The sequence below is a fragment of the Telmatherina bonti genome (genome assembly GCF_933228915.1).
Source record: "Telmatherina bonti genome assembly, chromosome: 19".
Classification (NCBI taxonomy): domain Eukaryota; kingdom Metazoa; phylum Chordata; class Actinopteri; order Atheriniformes; family Telmatherinidae; genus Telmatherina; species Telmatherina bonti.
The window spans coordinates 22,490,058-22,513,191 of record NC_136617.1 but is presented as its reverse complement, the minus strand read 5'-3'; the positions used below and the strand labels follow the sequence as shown (position 1 = coordinate 22,513,191).

General features: G+C 41.4%; 1 protein-coding gene across 1 annotated transcript; it reads left to right on the top strand.

Moving 5' to 3' along the window:
- Window positions 1-13,375: 13,375 nt before the first annotated feature.
- cspg5b (chondroitin sulfate proteoglycan 5b) lies at window positions 13,376-22,529 on the top strand (the record flags this gene model as incomplete). The annotated part of the gene is made up of 5 exons (XM_079258741.1): window positions 13,376-13,445; window positions 17,699-18,470; window positions 19,450-19,638; window positions 19,917-20,079; window positions 22,344-22,529. 5 exons carry the CDS (start codon window positions 13,376-13,378, stop codon window positions 22,527-22,529), a joined length of 1,380 nt encoding a protein of 459 aa, XP_079114867.1.
- Between the last annotated feature and the right edge of the window lie 605 nt (window positions 22,530-23,134).

The following is a 23,134-nucleotide window of genomic DNA, read 5'->3' as shown; positions in this document are numbered from 1 at the left end:
TCACTTTCAGTCTCCTAAACAATGCTTCTCAAGAGTCTGATAAGAAAATTGCCATCATGTACAAAGTGCCATTTGATCTTAACAGGAAGTCAATCCAATATGCGCTGGGGGTGTTCAGTGCCAGCACAGAGTGCAATCAAGAGCTGTTTAATGTGATGTCAAAAACTACTAACACAATGTTTGTTAGAGAAAAAGCCACAGGTTCCAGTCTCACTTACAAAAGTGAAACTGTAACAATCATGGCCACAATGTCGGACTGCTCCTCACCTTACATGAAAGTCAGAGTGAGCGAGAGCTAGGATTTTTGCAGTGGGGGCTTTTGCACAAAGTCTCATCTTTACATGCTGCATGTAATTTTCTCAAAGTAATATACAAAAAATCTATTTGTTTCTTTGTCTCAGAAAACCAGGGAACACAGGTATGAGTGAATATTTGGGAATCTGAACTTGAGCTATATACAGTACCCCCATTACCTATATTTCATGACTTTCTGAATTATTCTTTAAGGGGATCCTTTGGGAATACGCAGGTACTTGTTGACCCTTACAGTATGAAGCAGTTTCGTTTATCAGCTAACACTGAACTACTGAAATTGATAGTCCATTTAGAGACAAATCTAAAACAACTTCTTGAGTGTTTGTTAAGATTCTTCTTATATTTTCTCACAAAAAACTAACCGTGCTGACTGACTGACATCATTACTTGAACTATGCTATTACTTGCCTCATGTCACCCATGCCATTAGTAATGATGTTCGAAAGCTCAATAACACCTTCTGCTTTGAAGAGTTAGAAAAATGAGAAATAAAAATGGTTTTCCACAATGTTACACTGTATAAAAAAAAGAGGAACTAAAGTACATAGACATGTTTGTGCTCTCATCCGATGCCACTTCCAGGAGCAGAGATGGAACGCTGTTTTTCCCTAAGATCTTTTATTATTTGGTGTTTTTTTTGTAACAGTAATAATGTATCTCTTACAGTAATACACACTATGTATCCATTTGTGTTGGTATATGATTTACATTGCTTGTACAATTATTGATTAAACCTTTCACTGATGCAAAGCCTTTTATCTCCTCAGATGATTCGACTTTTTCTAATTCATGCTGTATGAGGAAATTGTCACATGTATTAGAGAACTGGGGACATGAAGGTAGTTCAGCTCCCATAGAAAGTGCAAGTTCTTCATTTTTATGCTGCTACTGAAAGCTTATAAGCTCTAAGAAAACCTAGCTTTTTCCAGAGCATAATAGAATGCATTTAGGGAAGTCAGAGGCTTTATTTCTGTAAAGGAGAGAAAAAAAAAACTTCTTTTCACTGCAGTTGAAGCAGCACTCCATGCTGCTGCTTTAAGTCAAATGATCAAGTGTCAACACAACGTTTCACCACCCAGGAACAATGCTCATAGCCTCAGGTATGTCCCTAAGGTTTTCTAGTCTCAGTGCTCACACAGCAATAACAAAAGGAACCTTGTAAAATTACTGGCAAAAGGTCAAAAATGTCGAAGTAAACGTGATTAGATGGCACAGACAGGGCCACAGTCTTACCATCTACACATCATCAGAAAAGTCTATTTCATTGCACAATCTTAAATATTGTCACTTAGCAGATCCTTTCCCTCAAAGATATTAGCAAATGAGGGACATCAGCCAAAGTTCAGAACAGGAGGCAACCCTGGATTGGAGCTAAATCTAAGGTGTTGCAGTGTTCTTGGTAGAAATCAGTCTTTAAAACACACTCATCAGAGAAGATGAATTAAGTGAGGATGTAAACCAAGACCAAGCATTTATTCAGACCAGACTGAAGGACAAAAAAGAAGAAGAAGCTTGAGAAAATAAAAGGGGTTATAGTGTTTATCCTGGTCAACTGAAGCTCTGATTGCGATGCGGGGCTTAGCAGGTGGGGCGTGTTGGGCTAAGCAAATCTTTTCTTCCACACATGTGGTAAAAAAGGAACGTAAACAGACATTTTTTATGGAGGACTTACAGTTTGATTCATTAAAACTCTAACACTAGTTACTGTTTAGCTGCCCTGACATTGTTAAAGTCCTTGGTAATTACCTCGGGCCACTTGCACCGTACATGCCAGGAATCTTGGTGTGATTATAGATAGTGATTTTAAGATGGACGAGCAGGTCAGCATGGTGGTCAAGTCTAGCTTTTTCCAGCTAAGACTAATCAGTAATCGCCTGCAGCTTGTTCAGAATGCAGCAGTCCTGCTTCTCACTGGTACAAAAAAACGTGAGCACTTAACTCCGGTGCTCTCTTCACTCCACATACTCCCAGTCATCTACCGGATTATTTGTTTCTAAGTGTCTGCATGGGCTGGCCCCAGAATATCTGTCTGAGCTTACTGAAATGCATTGGCCCTCTAGAGCCCTCCGGTCAGCCAGTCGGATGGTCTTAAAGGTTCCACGCTCAGATTTTAGATCAAGAGGAGACAGAGCCTCGGCAGATGTGGCTCTGAAACCGTGGAACTCGCTGCCTCTAACTCTGCAGTCTGCTGAGTCTGTTCAATTTTAAATTTAGGCTGAAAACACATCTGTTTGCTTTGGCCTTTGGCTTATCACAGTCACAGCATTGGACTTTATGTGTGTTCATATTTTCTCCTTTTATTTAATGTGTTTACTGTTCATTTTTACTTTTTTGATTCTGTAAATCTAGCAGTGGGATCCTGCAGAAGCTGCAGACCGAAACTGAAAATAAGGACTAATTGTCAGCAGGTGTGACTGCAGGACTCCACCCTTTAAAAATCCTGTGTGTGCTCCCCCTGGGTTTTTGATCCTTTATACCTGGGGTAGGAGACTTCTGAAGTTTTTGATCATTTTACAAGTTTATTAGCATTTTAATTGTTAGGGTGTTGTAGGGGTGCAGGACCCCGAGGTTCTTGTATTTTAAGATTGTGATTGTGGGTCTGCCATGTTTATTTAACCATGTCTTGTCTTTGGCTTTTTAGGCACAACACTGGCTGCTGTTTGTTGTAGTTGATGTATTTTGTAGCTTATTGATTTTTACTTTAATTTGAGTGTTACGGCCCAAGCCTGCTGGAATGTGGAGGAAGATGTCCCAACACCCGCACAAGACCAGGATTGGCCAGCCTTCTGCATCTCAGCCTCTACCCTTGGTGCTTTAGGATTGGTGGAGGACTTTTCAGGACCAAGGCTCATTGGCTACCTCCTCTGCCACTCTCCTATTTAAGGGACATCATCAGCCTCATTCAGGGCAGCTATGTTTGAGTGTGACACAGTTTGCCACTTTTGGACTGTTTGTGGGTTTTGCTGAGGTTTTGCCTTCTGGAACTTTTGACTTGCTGTAGAGTTACAGAACTTGTGGTATTTTTGTCTGTGATTACAGAGTTGTTTGGGATTTGTGTCATTGTATTAGGTTATCTCTTTCGTATTGGGAAGTTTTGAGTTATCCCTTTTGGAGTTTTGTTAAATAGTGGGTTTTGCTCCTATCACAGGATGTCTTAAGTTGTACCCTCTAGTTTCCTTGGTTTGAATTATTGTAAATAAAATCCCACCCTTTTATTGGAACTTTTAGTTGCCACTTTTTTATGTGTTGCAACCCCCTTTTTCCCCTAGACACCACTGGGGTCGTAACATTGAGTTTTAACATTGTCTTGTTTCTAGTGCTGTGGCTGGTGTGGTTCTTCATTCACCGGCCTGGTTTGGACACTGGGAGTTCACTTTAGCAGGTGACGCGGGATGTGGTGGTTATTTGTGGTGTTTTTCATTTGAACTGTGATTTTTGTTTTGCAGTTAGTATACTCCCAGCCCCCTGGTGGTGAGTGGTTGGTCTCCCTGTCCCAGCACAACGTCTATCATGTCTCTTATCTGTATTTTGAGTTTTAGAATGGTAAAATAAACAGAATTGGTATGACCCACCCTGACTATTGTGGTGGCCTCTCTGTTGAAGCCCCTGCTTATAAGCCTTACTGGCTCCATAAAGCACTTTGGATGCTGTCTCTGTTTAAACGTGCCATATAAATAAGAATAATAAATGTGCCATATAAATTAAATTGACATTGACACCGAAAATGAATGGGCATCGCATATAAAACTTGACTGATATAAAAACACAAAATAAGGCTTGGTTTCTACATGATCTTTCATTAGCTTTATTACCTCTGAAAAACTAGGCTAAGATGTAGCTTCTTGGTGTGACATGAAGCTCTGGCATGAGGCAAATTAATCCTGTGTGGAAAGCTGCCTCATACTTTCTGTAAATGACAGTTGAACATATAGATCAGGTCAGTCAGCATTGCAAACATCAAGGAAGCTGTTGAATGACGGGTGAAAACATTCTCCAGTTAAGTTTAATGACCATGTGTCAATTCTGCATATCAAAATCCTGTCTGGTTGGTTTTGTGTCAGCAACACTTTGAACACTGGTAATTACTGAGACATGTTTGTAATGCCACTTGTCAGAATTATCAATGTAGACTATGGGTCTATTAAACCAAGTTACTTAATCACTTTTCATCAAGACGACGATGGCATCCACAGCAAAGTCGCACTCATTTTAGTTTTAGGAGACACCTGAAGCACGATATGATCTCAAGTGGACCAAACAATAATTGAAACATAACTTAGCTGATTGAAAACCTCTTATTTTCAGAAAACATGAGCCAGAATTTTAATTTTTTTCAATCATAAATGTTACCATTATAACTTGTAAATTAGTCATATGTGAGCATAAAAAAAATCCAACCTGACAAAGTGGGACAGGCAGCCACTTTTACTTTAAAACACTTTGTGCTTTATAGGTTATTTAGACATTGACCATTTTTATGGCAGGCTGATTTTGATCCTGAAGCCATTTTTGTCACATCCCTGCTATTAACTGACATTCATGTGGGTCAAGTTTACAGTGGATGGACCACGTGAATTTAATACCTGGGCTGTGCAGCAGGAGAGACTCTGAGGCTACATCTCTGCCTTTCTTGCCACAGCAGTGAATCGTGGTTTCATACATCCAGTTTCATTTTAAAACAATTTAAATATAGCATCACATACTATACTGATGCCCTAATTCCTCAATAAAAGATAGAAAACCAAACATAACATAAATAAAAGTTGGAAACTCTGCAATCTTTTTAGATTTTTAGAGGATAGATAAAAACTTATATTAGAATGGTTAGGATATGACACGACCACAGCAGGACCAGAATTTCTGCTTGTTCCCACAAACAACTGAATTTATTGCTATACATACCAAAATAAAACAAAAAGGTATTGGACCTCTTTGATGATCTGTTGTATAATGTTGTGACTGCAGCTTCTCTGCAATGTTTAGTTGCAACTTGGACATGGCTCATAGTCGGTATGAAATGGTGCATATTTCAGCCATTTAAAACCTGCTCGAACAACTAAAACAGAGTAAAGTTTAATTAGAATCCATATGAAACAATAGATGAGCAGAAAGACAGAAAAGAGCTGACAGCAGTTAGATTTAAAAAAATGTCTGAATTTAGACAGAAAGCTGCCACTTAAAAAAAAAAAAAAAAAAAAAAATCAGCTGGAATCCAAGCCTGAAAACACCTCAGCCATGTGAGAAGTTAATATCAGAACAGTAAAAAAAAAAAAAAAAAAAAGTCAGCAGACAGGAAAGTTCACCAGCAGCACACCTGGGTTTCAGAATATTAAAATCTCACACAGTTTAGTTTCCATCAGGTTTGATTACAAAACAAATAATTTGACTGAAATTAATTTATTATTAAAGTTAAAGTTCAGTAGAGCTGACGTCCTTGTGACTGATCATTAAAATTCATTCATATCTTGCTCCTGAATAAATTAAAATACCAGGGTTCATACTGACTTCCACAAACACAGAATCTACATGCATCTACATGAAAGTTATCTTTACATTTAATATGCTGAGCCTGCTTGTAGTCATTTTCCCATACTTTCAGTGATTTAGAGAACACAACTGATGGCTGCCAGCCCAGAACAAAAGTAAATAAATAAATAGTTATGTTGGCCCAGATCTGAAATTCTTATGAATGAAATTGACATATAAGCTTTTGGATGGTTTTGGCTGTTACTTAAGCTGTGGGTCCGTTTCTGTTTTATCGTTTGTCTATAGTTTGCTTTTATTTATTGATTTTATGGGTTTTATTTATTTTTGTTTTCTTAGTTTTTAATCTTGTATGCTTTAGAATTGTTTATTGCTTGTAAACATGTGCTTTGTGGACCTGGAGAAGGCATTCGACCGTGTCCCCCGGGGGCTCCTGTGGGGGGTACTCCGGGAGTATGGGGTACCGGACCCCCTTGTACGGGCTGTCCGGTCTCTGTACGACAGGTGTCAGAGCTTGGTCCGCATTGCCGGTAGTAAGTCGGATCCGTTTCCGGTGAGGGTTGGACTCCGCCAAGGCTGCCCTTTATCGCCGATTCTGTTCATAACTTATATGGACAGAATTTCTAGGCGCAGCCGAGGTGTTGAGGGGATCCGACTTGGTGGCCTCAGGATTGGGTCCCTGCTTTTTGCGGATGACGTGGTCCTGTTAGCTTCATCTGGTCGTGATCTCCAGCTCTCGCTTGAGCGATTCGCGGCCGAGTGTGAAGCGGCTGGGATGAGAATCAGCACCTCCAAATTTGAGACCATGGTCCTCAGCCGGAATAGGGTGGATTGCCCTCTCCGGGTCGGGGGTCAGGTCCTGCCTCAAGTGGAGGAGTTTAAATATCTCGGGGTCTTGTTCACGAGTGAGGGAAGGATGGAGCGTGAGATCGACAGACGGATCGGTGCGGCGTCTGCAGTAATGCGGGCTCTGCGCCGGTCTGTCGTGGTGAAGAAGGAGCTGAGCCAGAAGGCGAAGCTCTCGATTTACCAGTCGATCTACGTTCCTACCCACACCTATGGTCATGAGCTGTGGGTCGTGACCGAAAGAACGAGATCTCGTATACAGGTGGCTGAAATGAGTTTCCTCCGCAGGGTGGCCGGGCTCTCCCTTAGAGATAGGGTGAGGAGCTCGGTCATCCGGGAGGGGCTCAGAGTAGAGCCGCTGCTCCTCCGCATCGAGAGGAACCAGTTGAGGTCAGTTGAGATGGCTCGGGCATCTGGTCAGGATGCCTCCTGGACGCCTCCCTGGTGAGGTGTTCCAGGCACGTCCCTCGGGGAGGAGACCCCGGGGAAGACCCAGGACACGCTGGAGGGATTACATCTCTCGGCTGGCCTGGGAACGCCTCGGGATCCCCCCCGCAGAGTTGGCAAATGTGGCTGGGGAGAGGGAAGTCTGGGCTTCCCTGCTTAGGCTGCTGCCCCCGCGACCCGACCCCGGATAAGCGGCAGAAGATGGATGGATGGATGGATGGATATTGCTTGTAAACTGTTTTAGAAGCGATGAACAATTCTGTTATTGTATAATTTATCTCCCTTTTAATTATTTTATTCGCTTGTGTTGCTTTGGGTGTTTATGTACAACACTTTGTTTCAACTGGAGTTGTTTTAAAGTGCTTCATAAAGTTTAGTTGAGTTGGCTATCATTGATAATCTGATCTTCAATAATGAATGACACTGTGTTATTTAGATTGCAGTCACTGTCATGTGGAGCGTGAAACTAAAGCACTTCTTCAAGTCATCAAGGTGTTTGACGGACTAGGCTGGTTGATCTGGTCTGGCAGCACAGAGAACGACTATACAGTGCCTTGCAAAAGTATTCACCATCCTTGGCCTTTTACCTAATTTGTTACATTGCAACCTCTAATTTGACTATTTTTTTCAAATGAGAATTATATTTGATGGATCTGCACAAAACAGTCAAAGTTTTGAAGTGAAATGAGAAATATAAATAAAAAAATAAATTTAAAAATAAAAAACTCATAAGTGCCATGTGCATATGTATTCACCCCCTTTGTTAAGAAGGCCCTAAAATGCTCTGGTTCAACCAATTACCTTCAGAAGTCACACTATGAGTGAAACAAAGTTCACCTGTGTCCAATCTAAGTGTCACATGATCTATCAGTATATATACACCTCTTCTGAAAGGTCTCAGAGGCTGCGACATCTAATGAAGAGGCGCTGCTAACCAAACACCACTATGAAGACCAAAGAACTCTCCAAACAAGTCAGAGACAAAGTTGTTGAGAAGTACAAGTCTGGGTTAGGTTATAAAAAATATCTAAATCTTTGAGAATCCCCAGGAGCACCATGAAATCCATCATCGTCAAATGGAAAGAACATGGCACCACAACAAACCTGCCAAGAGAGGGCCGCCCACCAAAACTGACAGACCGGGCAAGGAGGGCATTAATCAGAGAGGCAGCCCAGAGACCGAAGGTAACCCTGGAGGAGCTGCAGAGTTCCACAGCAGAGGCTGGAGTATCTGTCCACAGGACCACAATCAGCCATACACTCCACAGAGCTGGGCTTTATGGAAGGGTGGCCAGAAGAAAGCCATTACTTTCTGCTAGAAATAAGAAGGCATGTTTTGACTTTGCACAAAGGCATGTGGGAGATTGTCAAAATGTATGGAGAAAGGTGCTCTGGTCAGATGAGACTAAAGTTGAGCCTTTTGGCCATCAAGGAAAACGGTATGTCTGGCGCACACCTAACACATCCCATCACCCCAAGAACACCTTCCCCACAGTGAAACATGGTGGTGGCAGCATCATGTTGTGGGGATGTTTTTCAGCAGCAGGCACTGGGAAACTGGTCCAAGTCGAGGGAAAGATGGATGGTGCTAAATACAGAAATATTCTTGAGCAAAACCTCTATGAATCTGTCAGAGATCCGAGACTAGGACGGAGGTTCACCTTCCAGCAGGACAATGACCCCAAGCATTCTGCTAAAGAAACACTTGAGTGGCTTAAGGAAAAAAATGTAAATGTGTTGGAATGGCCTAGTCAAAGTCCAGACCTCAATCCAATTGAGAATCTGTGGTCAGACTTAAAGATTGCTGTTCATAAGCGCAAACTATCAAACCCAAAGGAGGTGGAGCAGTTTTCCCTTGAAGAATGGGCAAAAATCCCAGTGGCAAGATGTGGTAAACTCGTAGAGACTTATCAAAAACTACTTGCAGCTGTGATCGCTGCAAAAGGTGGTTCTACACAGTACTGACATTGGGGGGATGAATACTTATGCACAATTGTGTTTTATGTTCTTCTGTCTCATTTGATATTTGCTTCACAAAAAAAATCATGTCAAGTCTTCAAAGTTGTGGGCATATTCTGTAAATTAAATGATGCAAACCCTTGAACAATCCATTTTGATTCCAGGCTGTGGGGTAACGAAACACAAAAAATTTTTAGGGGGGTGAATACTTTTGCAAGGCACTGTATATGACACAGTAGGGATTTGGTGAGAAAAGTTATGAAGATGCTCAACAATCACTCCAGAAGTTGCTTTCAGATTTGTTTCTAGATTAACTATTAATTCCAGTAATTCACTGTTCGTTGATGTCTGTAGCAGGGGAATAAAGAAAACTGCCTCTTACTGAGTACATTAATTTGACTTGTATCCATCCATCCATCCATTTTCTGAACTGCTTAGTCCAATTCAGGGTCACTGGGAAACTGGAGCCAATCCCATCCATCACAGGGCTTAAATATATTTATGGATTAGATCTCAAAGTGTATTAGCAACAAGTTGCTGTAGTATCATTACAGTTACAGAAACCTGGTTCAGCATTGATAAAGGTATTAATTTTTGTGTAATGCTCTAATGGATCATCATCAGTATCAGCGATCGATAAAACTATGGACTGTTTGTCAATTTTCACAATGAAAGGAATAAAAATATCCTTATAAGATGTGCCAAAAAAAAACTTTTTTTAATCCAGTCACATAAATACCACAGAGTATTACATTAACAACGAAATCAGAACGTATTACAGGAAATACTTTTTAAATATTCAAGTCAAATAAGAAAACCTAACTAATGATGATGTGACACGAAAATTTTATAGATTTGCTGTGAAAAGTGCCCAGTTAGCATGTTAAAAAAAGGTTTGGCATAAAAGATATTTTTTGTGATATTTTTCTGTCTTCTTTGGTCATGTATTTCATTTCTATTTTGGATTTGATATTTGTCATTATGTTCAAATAAACTTTCTAAACCTAACCTAAACCTAATCACTGTGTAAGACAGAGACACTACAGGTGTAGCTTTTTCAAATGTGATAATGCAAAAAGAAACTGTCTTTGTCTTGATAAAAAAAACCCTTGCAGAACAACCCAACCCAGATTTCCTCAACACATAAAAACATTGTATACGCTGTTAATTTCCATCAACTCTTTCAATTAAAGACATGCAAGATGTAAAATTAAATAAAAACTGCCAGATGTTATGTTAAATATGACATTTTAAATGCCAACAACTGTGCCAGACACACCCTGAATTCTCACTACACACAATATTCCCCTAATTGAAGCAACATTAGAATTTAAAATATGTACAAGAAGCTGTAAGCTCTCTCTTTCACTTCGGTTGCTTTTTAGATAAAACGAGTTCTGATGTTTGTATGTTTGAACATGTGTGTGTAATTTTAGACAGCAGGAGATAGGTAGTGTGTCAGGTTTTTGGTTAGCACCTGCAGAAAGGAAAATACGCAGCTGTCTATTGTTGCATAGTTGCGCACATGCATCTTTGTCAGCACCTAGTGGCAACACACTTCCCTTTCCCCCTGTTCTTTAGATTTATTCTCTGTATTGTCACTTTTCTCTATTTTCTCATTTATCATTTCACATTGAATCTCATGCTGTATTTTAGGGAATAAGCTTCTGTACATGTACTTTGTTTTTTACATTTATATTTGACCTTGGCAGACCCACTGGTGTCCTAACACTCCACATGATGTGATTGGCTTTCATGAAACAACTTCTGAAAGGAGCATCTTGACAGGAACAACATGCCATCTATCTGGCCATTCAGTTGTTCTTATAAAACTCCTCTCCTCATGTCAGGTGCAGTGTTGTGTATTATCTGTGATTTAAGCCACAGAAAGAAGCATCTGTTTGTGATAGATAAGTCCCTGAAAATCTACTAAAACCCTGAGGGTCACATGAGAACGGACTCTTGTGCTTTAAGGGCATTTCCTGATTTAAATAGAAATAGCTTAGAATAGTGATTCCCATTTTCTTGCTGTATTAAGAAAAATCTAATGAATAAGAAAATAAAGCAACCTGTACATGAATAAAAATAAACAAATAAATTGAGTTTATTCGTCCTTTGGTGTTTCTTGCATTTACAATGAGCTGCTAAAAGTTCAAAATGAAAGTGCAGCAAAAAGATTGTTAATCATTTTAATGATTCAGTTTGTTGGCCATTAGGAATATAACAGCCCCTGCTTTTCCTTGATAATAAACATGCCAGTAAATACTAAAAATGTGCCACCGGGTCCATTTATTGTGGAGAATAATATAATGAAGGTTTGTGATTGCTGAAAAATGAGTTTGTAGTTTATAAAGAGATTCTGCTGCATCTGAGAAAGCTGCGCTGTTACACATCATTTATACTGTGGGATTGATGGGTGTGGATTCAGCTTTGTCTCCTGCCTGTATGGATTGAATGTTGCAACATTCACAACAACATGCAGAGTCTATGCTGCAGGGACCTTGGACATCCTGTCCCCCCCTTGCTGTTCAACGAGGGAACAGGATGGAAAAACTGAGACGGCCTGAGCACTACATGCACTTTAGCACACCGAGCTTGGCATCGTCTAGGTGTGCCTTTCTTCCATTCTGGTCTTAGTGAGATCCATCTGTTCATCGTGCACAAGACTTTTTTCAGTCTATATTCTACCTAAATAAGCCAAACACTAGAAATGATTCACTCACTGCAATGAGTGGGAACCTAAAGATAGGATGCATCTGCTTTTACATCTTTATTGTAGTTGATATCTGTGTGTGTGTGTGTGTGTGTGTGTGTGTGTGTGTGTGTGTGTGTTTGCAGGGATGGTAGGCAAATGCGGAAGCAAGTTTGTTCTGCTCTGTTTGGCAGTACATCAGTGAACATTTTCCTGTTTCTCAATCTGCACTACTCCCCAGCTCCCCTTGTCCAACACTCACCCATCTCTAACCATCCTCTGAATCACATCACAGTCACCCTCTCTGTCTTCCACTCCCGTGACAGTCCCTCCCCTCTCTCACCCTGCCAGGTCCCTTGTAAAAAAAACCCAAAACACTCTTCTTTTGATTTAAAGTATGGTCTTGTTTCATATTTTGATGCCTTTTGCAGCATAATTGATGGAAAAAGCAGGACGCTGCACACAGCATGGAGTCTGGATCGATTCTCTCTGAGTCACTGAGTAATGAGTGAAAGAGTATTTTATTCACTAGGAGCAGTGCATTTGGTGTTAATTGTGTCATAATGTATTTCATACAATTGTTGGTGGGGAAAGTGGGTAGCCAGTCTTCTGCTCTGCAGGCCATTTTGCTAGTTGTTAGTGACAGACAAAGGGAAATGGATAAGTGTAATGACCTGGCATTACTTGTTTTTGGCTGCATTTTCGAGGTTATAGAAAGATAACTAGTGTATTAGTGGTTTTCAAAGGCAGGCTGAAAATGGGAGGTGTGTGAGGACATATAGCAGTCATGCATCGTATCCTCTATGTTTGTATGTGTGTGTGTGTGTGTTTGCATGTGTGGGGAAATAATTAGGCAGCAGATGCCATTGTCTAATGTATATCTCAGTATAGCAGTAAGAGGATTATCCAGGCACGTGCACATGCTACACACACACAATCGCACACACCTCTTTCTGCTGGCCAAAGGCGACACGCACCCAATAACCTACTGACATACAAACACGACCCAGCGAGAGACACACATAATGTTCTCCAACACACACTGGCTGAGGTGAAAAATGGAGCATATTGACGTTTACTGACAATAAACTCTGCGCAAATCCCGCAGTTACCCCACTGATCTACACAAGCTCTAGACTCAGGCTCAACACTGGCGAGCATCTACGGTGTGTGTGCTGGCACTTTGACACCCAAATGCACTGCGCGCGCGCGCGCGTGTCGAGCTTCGCTGCTCAGAAGTAGCCAAAGGGAAAAGGCTGCGCAACTCGCGTGCAGGCGTACAGGCAAAGCAGCGACAGACCTGTGTCATTAAAATCTCGTCTGCAGACCCTGGTCGCGCGCATTACTACTACAACTCCTCGCGGGGCTGCTGCTGCTGTCGACGAACCCCAAGGCGCAGACCGAGTGACACGCGCGCAAAAGGTGTGGAGGAGAGGGCAACCGCCCGGGACAATGGGACAAACCCGTGCCATTAAACTGGTTATACACACAAGCTGGTGAGGATAACGGCGACATGGCTAAAACTGTGAAGATCTGAAGTTGCTGTGAGGATTTATTGTAGCTTCATCTCACCGGAGAGATACGGGAAGGAATCGGAGTTCGCATCACATTTTCAGAGGAATAAGCAGCATGATGGCGCGTTTTGGAACCTGGCAGGTGCTACTGACCATCTCCATGGTCCTTATCCCCTTAGCTGCTCACGGTAAGCCCACTGTCCCACCCTGTGCGTGCGTGTAGGCTATCTGTGGCTATTTGTGCAAAGAGGCGCGCACGTGCGTGCATAAAAATCACACCTGCATTGTAAGGGATTTGGTGAAAAGGGAAATATGCAGCACAAAGACAAATCTGTCACTTGAAACCGTGGAGAATGATAATATTATTTTTTATTTCCACACTGAGAGCTTTATTTCTGGACACTGATTGGTTATCATCCATGCATTGATTATCCACTGCATGTGGCAATAATTCCACATTGTCCCCATTTCTACACTACCTATAAACACAGTAGCTACATTAAAAGCCAATCAATCATTTTCCATTAGTATAATCTCATGTTTCTGTCTCTCCTGCTGCTATTGATCACTGACGGGTCTTGGTGTGGTCATGCTTCAGCCAATATCATGTCATTCAAATTGTTAAAGAGGAAAAAATGAAAAGAAAAGAAAACTGCTATCAGCCCTTTAAAAAAAAAAATGTATATATATATATATATATATATATATATATATATATATGTATGTGTGTTATTTTTAAATATAATATAGCCACCATCATTATAAGGAAGAGATGTGAGTAGATGGTCAGAAGCACATTTGACACCTTGGTTCAACTGCAACTGACCAGGCTGAGAAGCTTGGATAAAAAGCAGGATTAGATGCTGAAAGCACCAAATTCCTCGAGACGTTCAGGAAGATGGACAAACCACATCCATCTCCTCCCCGCCTTCTTGTTTCCAGTCCACCCCGCGGGATTCAGAGTCCAACGTGAGAACAAAAATCTCCCATCACACCCCCCTGCTTTGTCTGGTTTTCGTGGCTCACACGCGCGCCTTTACTTGTGGAAATATGAATAAATTGGAAATGTACAGAAATGAGCGCCGCCGCTGCCCAGCAACAGGGTGGCTCGTGCAGGGAGAGGGTCGCAAGGGTTCATGCGCGGGGACGCGCAGCAACCGTACCCTGCGCCTCGCCTGCTTGCTCGAGGTGTGACCAGGTGTGTTAATACTGGAGCATATTGACCGGCAAACAGGCCTACATGCCGGCGTGATTTCAACCACAGCGTGATCACTTCGCAGGGGTGTGTGATTAATTCGGTGTGGGGCAGGCTGTTTTATTCATTAGGCCTACACAGTCTGTCTGGGGAGGTGTGGATTTTAGGTGCATTTATTTCCAATTATTCATCTCATTTTTATATATATATATATATATATATATATATATATATATATATATATATATATATATATATATATATATATATATATATATATATATATATACACACACACACACACACACAAAATAATTAATCTTCAACCAGTCATTTTTTTTCTCACAATTTTAAACTCGATTTAATCAATTTATCAATTGTCACTTATTTTACCTTATATATTTTGGGAAATATATTATGTCCAAGCCCAATATATTCTATAATATATTCCATATATTTAAAAAAAATATACTGATTGGCAAATTATAGCACATATATACAGGAAGACAAGATCAGACATGGACAAAAAAAAAAGATCAAATAAAGATGTAAGGGTGCATGTGTGTCCACTGTCTGCATACTGCATGGTCCATCTGCGCGGCTGCATCAGAAGGCTTATATGTCACAGTAGATCAGATCATCAGCATCTTTCACACCCAAACAGACAAAGGAGGAGAAAGAAATAGCCTATTTTTAATTGGAAAATCAAAATTCACTCATGTAAATGGATGGAGATCATAGATAATAGGCTAATCCAAGGTGTTGCAGACAAATGAAAGAAAGGCTCAGAGCACGACACAGACTGGAATAATTATAAAAAGAAAAGAATTTAGATTTTAAATGTTTGAGCAACACCTGATTACTGACTGAAGTGGTGGTAGCCAATATCTTTGCAGTACATCTAAACAGCATCCTGTGCCTGGTTTTTATAGCATTCTCTCTCTGTCCTGCTGGTAAGGCTGCTGGGAGCCTGCACTCTAACCAATCATACTGACCTCAGGTAAAACTAGTTACCATGGTGACATGCTTTGTGCTATGCCAGAGGTTAGGAGCTGAGCGGCAGTGAAGGGTGCAAATCATTCCTGAGTTAGAAATCACATAGCTCAGCAGAGGCTCACAGTTTCAATTTGATCATGGCTCTTGTAATCTCTTCATGTTCCTTTTGCTCTCGTAATCGCTATAAAGACTTCCAGCTGCTAACAGGATGCAACATCTATGTCTCCACAGAGAACAAATTGGCAGGTTTAACCTTTAAATAAAAATTGAATCTGGCGTAATCAGTTTGAGCCGGCTGGAGCATGGCTCTTTCACGGACGAATTTGGGTTCATTCTACCTCAGTTTCTTTTCCCAGAGATGGAGCTGGCAGAAACACTTAACTGGTTGGCTTGCCCATTGATTGAAGAACAAGAGAGAAAGAGCACCAACACTGGATTCACTGTTTCCACTGCAACTCCCTCGTTCCGTTCCTCCTTTCAACATGGCACCTCTTTACATCTCACCATGGCAACTGCGCTGTGTGTTTGTGTGTGTCTTCGAGGTGAATATCACGGCTCCTCAGTCTTCACGAACGGAGGCCTGTTCAGATGTTTTTTCTATTAGCTCTGAATGAAGCGCCAGACATGGAAAGCAGTGATCTTATTGGACACAATAATTTCTGGATGGCAAAGGGACAGAAGCAATTCCGAGTATTTGAATAAGTTTCTTTCTTCCTTCAACATAAGCAATAAAAACAAAGACTAAAGACATCAGAAGCTCCACTGCCTCTTACTGTGAGCTTGATGGCTTGTTAATAGTCAGACATATTTGTGCAGGCTGCCTGAGCATTTGTGGAGAATCACTGAAATAATGTGTCCATGGTTCATTCAGCATGCAGATGTGGAGGTGGAGGCAATATTCCTATCACTGCCAGGAAGAATGCAAATAGCATATTCTGAAATGTTCACGCCACATCACAGTGTGTTATAAGGTTTAGTTACGCAACTGTTACAAACTGAAGCCAAATTATATTTAACAGACAAAGCCAAAATGATATTTTTATGGTCTAACTCATTGGCTTGCTGGCCAGGATTATTCTGACTAATTTAAAGACATACAAACAACAGAGAACTTTTTCTTTCTATGCCAGAAATGGTAGCAGGTGCAGCCAGACTGTTTTCCAGTACCTATGCAGCACTCTGGAGGCTGGTGTGGTTTTAAGAGGCTATTCCTTTCTATCTGTAGAGAATCTTTTATAGATTTTTCCTTTTTATTCTTATAACTTTCCAAAATTCTGCACAAGTTTATCATTTTTTGAAAAGGGAATCTCAGCTTCTCCACCAAGCTGCACAGCAGAACTTTAAAATGACTGTCTAACTTGTAGCCTGCTTCACATTACTCTTTCTTTTTTCGCCCATTTCTCTATGTATATGTGTGTATTTTTCTCCAAGTGCTTGAAGAGTGCTTGGCTATTTAGCCTCTAACTTATAGCTCTAAATCCTTATCTAATCCTCACCAAGTCTGAGTCACTAGAGCATATTGGCCCGTCAGTCACCGTGCCTAATCACACATCACCACATTCTAACTGCACCCTCAGGTCTTCAGCTCTTGACTTTGCTCTTTATAAAGGTGACAGAGGAAGTTTTCTTTGGGAAAACTATTTTTATCCTGAAGCCATCATTATGCTTATCTAAATTGGCTGAATTTGTAGCAGAAGATATTCTGTGTTCTCCATTTAAACTACCCTGTAAGAGGTTTGAGACACTTCTGCAGAATACTGAGCACAAAATACTGAATAGAAAAGTCAGCCTATTAATCAAGAGGAAACATGGAAACCTTTTTGTTTAAACTTTATTGATCTGCATTGATCTTTATTAAGATAAGACAAATAATGGCAAGGTCTGTGCTATAAGTTATAAATATGTCCAACAGTTTAGATGCCAAAGTCATCTCATCTATCTTGGTTAGAGATGTGAAAGCTTTTAAAAAGAGCAGCATGATTTGTCTTTTTGTGTTCAACCTAAGCAACATATCAAAGCTATGTTACTCTTGTCTTGACTTTCTTGCCAAGATTACACATTGTTTATTGTTAAGATTACAGTTTGCTTTTCCAAGCTTGACCAACATTAGGGATCAACATTTACCCTTTGCTGCACCAATTCCAACAAATCTTTCTTTATTCTTTTGTCTGCTTTGAGTCCTCCAAATTTGTGTAAGTGCAATACCAAACCACTGATTAGCTTAAGAACCTTTGCATGTCTGATTGACAGGGAGGCATTCACTAACCAGGCGGCATCATCACCACAACCATTCATCAGTCCACAAGGAGGTTTTGGACACCAGTACGGTACTCAGTGATGACTCAGCAGAAAGGGAACACCTGATTGGAGCAGGGATCGGGGCAAAACTTCCACTCAGCTCTACCAGACACCATCATTCTCATAAACACCGCCACCTGGATTTTGTAGAGGAAGACCCACCTGTGTTGGAGGAGCTAACTGCTGGAGGGGCAGGGCCAGACCAACCTGGGAACCCTTTATCTGATGGTGTCATCACCGTGGAGTTTCACAGTCCTGCGCCAGATGTTGTACCCTCTGATGTTGCTCTGGATTGGGAAAAAGCCCCCAAACCCCAGAAACAGAAAGGTGGAGACCCTACCACATGGACACTCTCCGATTTTTATGACTACCTTTCTCCTGACGATGACCTCTCAGCATCAGATACGACCCCTGAGCCAGAAGTCACCCCTTCCCTTCCAACCAACATGGAGGATGAGAATCCACTCCTAGCTGGCTCGCCAGCTCTTCCCGACAATGTTCGACCAAAAGCAGACAGCCGCCCATCTTTACCAGCTCCTCCAATGCTTGGACCAGACAGAAGTGATGGGTTAGGTGTAGGTGGGGCCATGGGTGCAGATGGCTGCAGGCTGGGCTTTGTGCTGTCTGGACCTGGGGTATGTGTCTCTCAATGTGACACTGAACCCAATTTCTGCTTCAATGGAGGAGTGTGCACCGTGGTAGCAGGGATGGGAGCTTTCTGCAGGTGAGAAGCATATGTACTCTCCTAATTCACAAATCAACTGGATTCTTACCTTTGGGCAGTCGGGAATACAGGTTATTCTTTTTTATGTATAGCAATTTACAAACAGACTAGGACTTTTTGATGACTAACTTTTGGTGCAGCCAGAGTATTACCTGTCTTTGTCAGTCTTACTGGCACAATTTCTAACGTGTTTGTCTTCCTAAACAAAAGAAAATATTTAGGACACTATAGACAAGTAAACACCCACTGAACAAATGCATATAGACAGAAGGCTGGCTTAATGTGTCTTGAATCTTTGTCAAGATCACAGCATGATTCCCAGGGGATTAGTTCAGTTTTTGAGGCAGGGGTTGAAGAGAGTGTGTGTCTGTGGGGTGCTGAAGTCATTTGCAGCACATGCATAGAAAGCACCAGACACTGACAATTCAGTAAAGTCAGGGAAGATCACACAAACATTAGCGAAAGGCACACACACAGGCACACACACTCAAGACTGCATGCACTGCTTGCAACCATCTGTCCAAGCCCAAAGCTTCACTGTAAGCTAAGAGGCAAACTGTTGTTCATCTCATCATACCTGCTGAATAATGTTCCACACATTTGTATGCACACATATGCATGCAAACATGCTTGCACACAACTGCACACAAAGAGCAGGTATATGGAAAACAATGCATGCAAGCAGGGTTAGATGCACATCCTCTAATCCTCTGATCTCATTAAAAGCTAGGCTGCAGGAAGAATCTGCTTTTCTGGACAGACCTTGAGACATCGTGTCATCAGTTTTGAGCTGAGTCTTAACTTCCTGCTCTGTCATGCTGTTGATATACATCTGCTAAGAAAGTTGGCGCATACATTTACGATAGTTTTTTTGGGTTAGAAGAGATATTTAAAGCTAATAGCGTTTGTGAGAAAATAAAGGCCAATGTGGCCTACATTTATTCTTCTTCTCTTCTGTTCTCCATCTGTTTGTATCCAGGTGCAATGTACAGGACTATATCTGGAACAAAGGCACACGCTGTGAATGGGCTGTCACTGAGTTCCAGGTTTTGTGCGTGGTGGTGGGTGTAGCCTCCTTTGTCCTCCTCCTGCTCTTCATGATCATTGTATTCTTTGCTAAAAGACTTTATCGCCTCAAGAACGAGAATAGGCGCCTTCGCAAACGCAGGTGTGTATAACTTAGTCGTGAGGATCTGAAGACATGGACTATGAGCTTAGTTTGCACAAAGCGACCTTGAATTTAACTTTGTCAGCCAAAAAAGGAATTATTGAGCCAACAACAGATGATGATTCAAATCAACCCAGATCTCCAGGTTCTTGTTTGATTTGACTAATTCCATTTGATTTTCACTGAATCATGAGTTTACTGTGATTTACTGCAGTGAAGAGGGTAAAAAAAGATGTATCACAAATATTTATGTTAAACAAATCTCTGCATTCCTACAGCAAGTACCGCCCACAGAGCAGCGAGCCACAGACGGACGGTCTCTCGGTTTCAACAACAGCTGATGGCTCGCAGCCAAACGTAAGGAAACTGTGCGATACCCCTCCGCCTGCTCCCCAAGCTCATACTCACAACCTGGCGTACTATGACAACATTATCTGTCAGGTATGCCCCTACTTTCCTCATGTTTGCGCTTACTCTCAGTCTGAGTGATTTCTGTTTGTCCGTGCTTTATTCTTCTCATCATGTTCTCTCCTATGTCTCCCTGCAAGCTCAAGTATTGATTTGATCTAATTTTTTAATCGGTTTTGTTCTGCCGTTGTGTTTGTGTGCATGTGTACCGTCCGTCTGAGCTTGATTGCTAAATATAATCAGCTGCGAGCGGCAAATGCATCAAAATTCCCTTAAATTCTCATTAGAATTTATACGCTTAGTGTTGTGTTGGTACGGTGTGTCTCTGCTTAATGGTTTTCATACTTACTGATCCCCCCTCAGAGGCCATCAACAAGAAATACCTGGGACTATAAACACAGAAACCCTTATAATCACTTCCAGGTAAGAGCAGTGGTGACATCCACTTTGCCTGCAGCAATTTCCCTCCCTGGTATTGCCTTACACTGAACAAATATGCTGCGAAACTTCACTTCCAACATCTATTTCCTGCATCTGGTCCATGCTCTTTCCAGGTGAAATGATTGATCACCTCTTGTAAGGCTTCCTGCAGCCAGTTGTTCAGAGGTACACTGTAGTCAAAGAGTGAATAAATAGCAGGGTCCCTCATTTTCTGCCTCTCTTACCTGAGCCTCACAGCTTCCTGGGAAGCTCAATGATGCAACTGAGTCTCCATTTTGTTTCAGTGCTCGCAGCCATTTTAGGTCTCTTCATCATTCTCTAACCACTTCTCTAACGGCTTGTGCATGTGGTGCTGCTATGAACTGCTTTGTAGCAGCATGCAAGTGTGCGTAAATGGAAATACATTCATTTTTGTCCACATACGTCTGTGGGGGTTGGTTGTTCAGATTAATGTGTGCCCCTGTTTGTATTTGTCAATAAGACTCGGCTACTGGGTAACAAAGCCAAAACACTTTGTAATTTAATCATGATATGCACTGAAAATCAGTAGGGGTTTCTATTTAAAAGAGGTTAATTCAAACACAGATTACCCACAAACAGTGCGCTGTATGAGGTGTATGAGGTCAGCAATAAGAATGCAACTTTAAACTTTCAGAACCCAACATTTCTCGTGTGAAAGTGCACTTAGTGAGTTGTGTCCAGCAGCAGCCACTGTGAGCAATCAATGGCGCCCTATTTACTGCCAGCTGTGCTCATGACCTTCAGATGTCTGTGGCATGCCAATAAACAAATGGTTTGAGCACTTACATACTGGCAAATGGGCACATGTGTACAAACAAAATAGTTAAGCTGTGACACAAACATGTTTCTCTGACTGATAATGACATGCAGTTAACACAGATCTGCAAACACAAATATGTACTGATGGATTTTCAGATTCGTACTCATTGGCAGTCCATTACATACACTTGGCTGAACAAAACTGAAGTCAACAAATTGACTTGTTTTCTTTAACAATAGTTTCTGCTCTCAGCGCCAAGCTGGTATTTCCCTGCAGCGATTATAGATTAGTTTTTTTGGACTGCCGGATGCTCTAAATGTCAGGTCTAGAGGGCAAAAAGCCCCTGCAGCCAAATGGTCTGCAGTGTACTATCTTAAATGTCATAGGACTGAAAGGTTTGTTTTTTTTTCATGATTATGATTATGATTAGTTGATTAGATAATGGTATGTGTGCAATTCCAGAATTAGTCCATGAAGTGACCCTTAAAGAGAAAGATATTGCATTTTGAAAACCTCATTCCTTTTTATGCGTGACAGCATTTTTACAACCTGGCACGTCACACTAGAGTGCTTTATATATTCAATACAGAGCGACTCAGTCTGGAGTCCCTCCCCTTCACAGAGATTCGCATCGGTCTTAAACAAACCGGCCACTCTGATTGGTTGATCTGAGGAGACTCTTGCCTCTTGCCTTGCGTCACCATGTAGTCTTCAAAACATTCAAGATGGCGCACGGACATAGCAGGAGTTCATTTCTTTTTGCCGAGAATGCTGTTTCAAATGACACCATATAGCCTCAAGTTTTTACAACAAAAAGGACTACTGAACACTTCCAGACATTGCAGGCTGCCGCTTTACCAACGTCACGTCCGCCATTTTTCTGATTGGTTTACTCCGCACTTGTTTGTTTGTTTAATGCATTCAATTGTATGCAGAAACTTTACTACTAAGATTCATTTACATAATAATTCAAGATTGTGCTTTTAACATGTAAATCCCACAGGTGTGGATGCATTTTTCTGCAGTATGTTCCAGCTATCATGCTTGTGTGAACAGTAACTAACTCTCCTTGTAGGATGAGCCTCAGAAGGACAACCAAGCAAAGTCCCCTCAACCCAAGGAAGAGGGGTCCATGAATATCCTCAACTCCCATTCTCCAAAGCAGGAGAACAACTGTCCTGCTTCTGTCGTCCACGGCCACACCCCGAACAACACAGAGGAAAATGCCGAGGTAAACATGCTCCAGAACAACCTGGTGTAGTGCCACCACACGATAAAGTGAGCAGCTGGGGAAATCAGACTAAAAAAATTTAAGGCGCACACAAAAGCTCCTAGGCTAACATTGTTTATTTCTTGTTACATTATGCTGTAAGTTTCTAACAGAAAAATAACTCTTAATGTCGAACGTGAGCACATGAGTTTAAAGATAAAACCTGAGAAGCACAATGGTTCTGTTTACAAGGTTGCCATGCTTTTACTGATCACATAGCTGCGCCGCTGCCTCCCTTCCTCTCTGCCTCTAATGCTGGACTAAAATCTCTGGCTTGGACCAACTACTGACTGACTGTCCTCTCTTCTGATGCCCTGCCTTGGTCTTTGACCAATGAACTCCTTTACTGTCTCTTCTCCAGTTTCCCTAACCCCCTCACCACCCCCACCCCCCCATTGCCTCCCCTTGCCTCTGCCTGCCCCGCCTTATTGTCTCTCTTCGCTCGCATGCATTGATGTTATCAGCGAAAAAAGTGTCTGAAAACGTAATATTTACAAAAAAAAAAAAAGTGTGGAAAATAAGTGAATCTGTATTTGCAAAATATTCATGTTTGACATTGCTAATAAGTGGATATGTCTAGACTACATGAGGTTAAA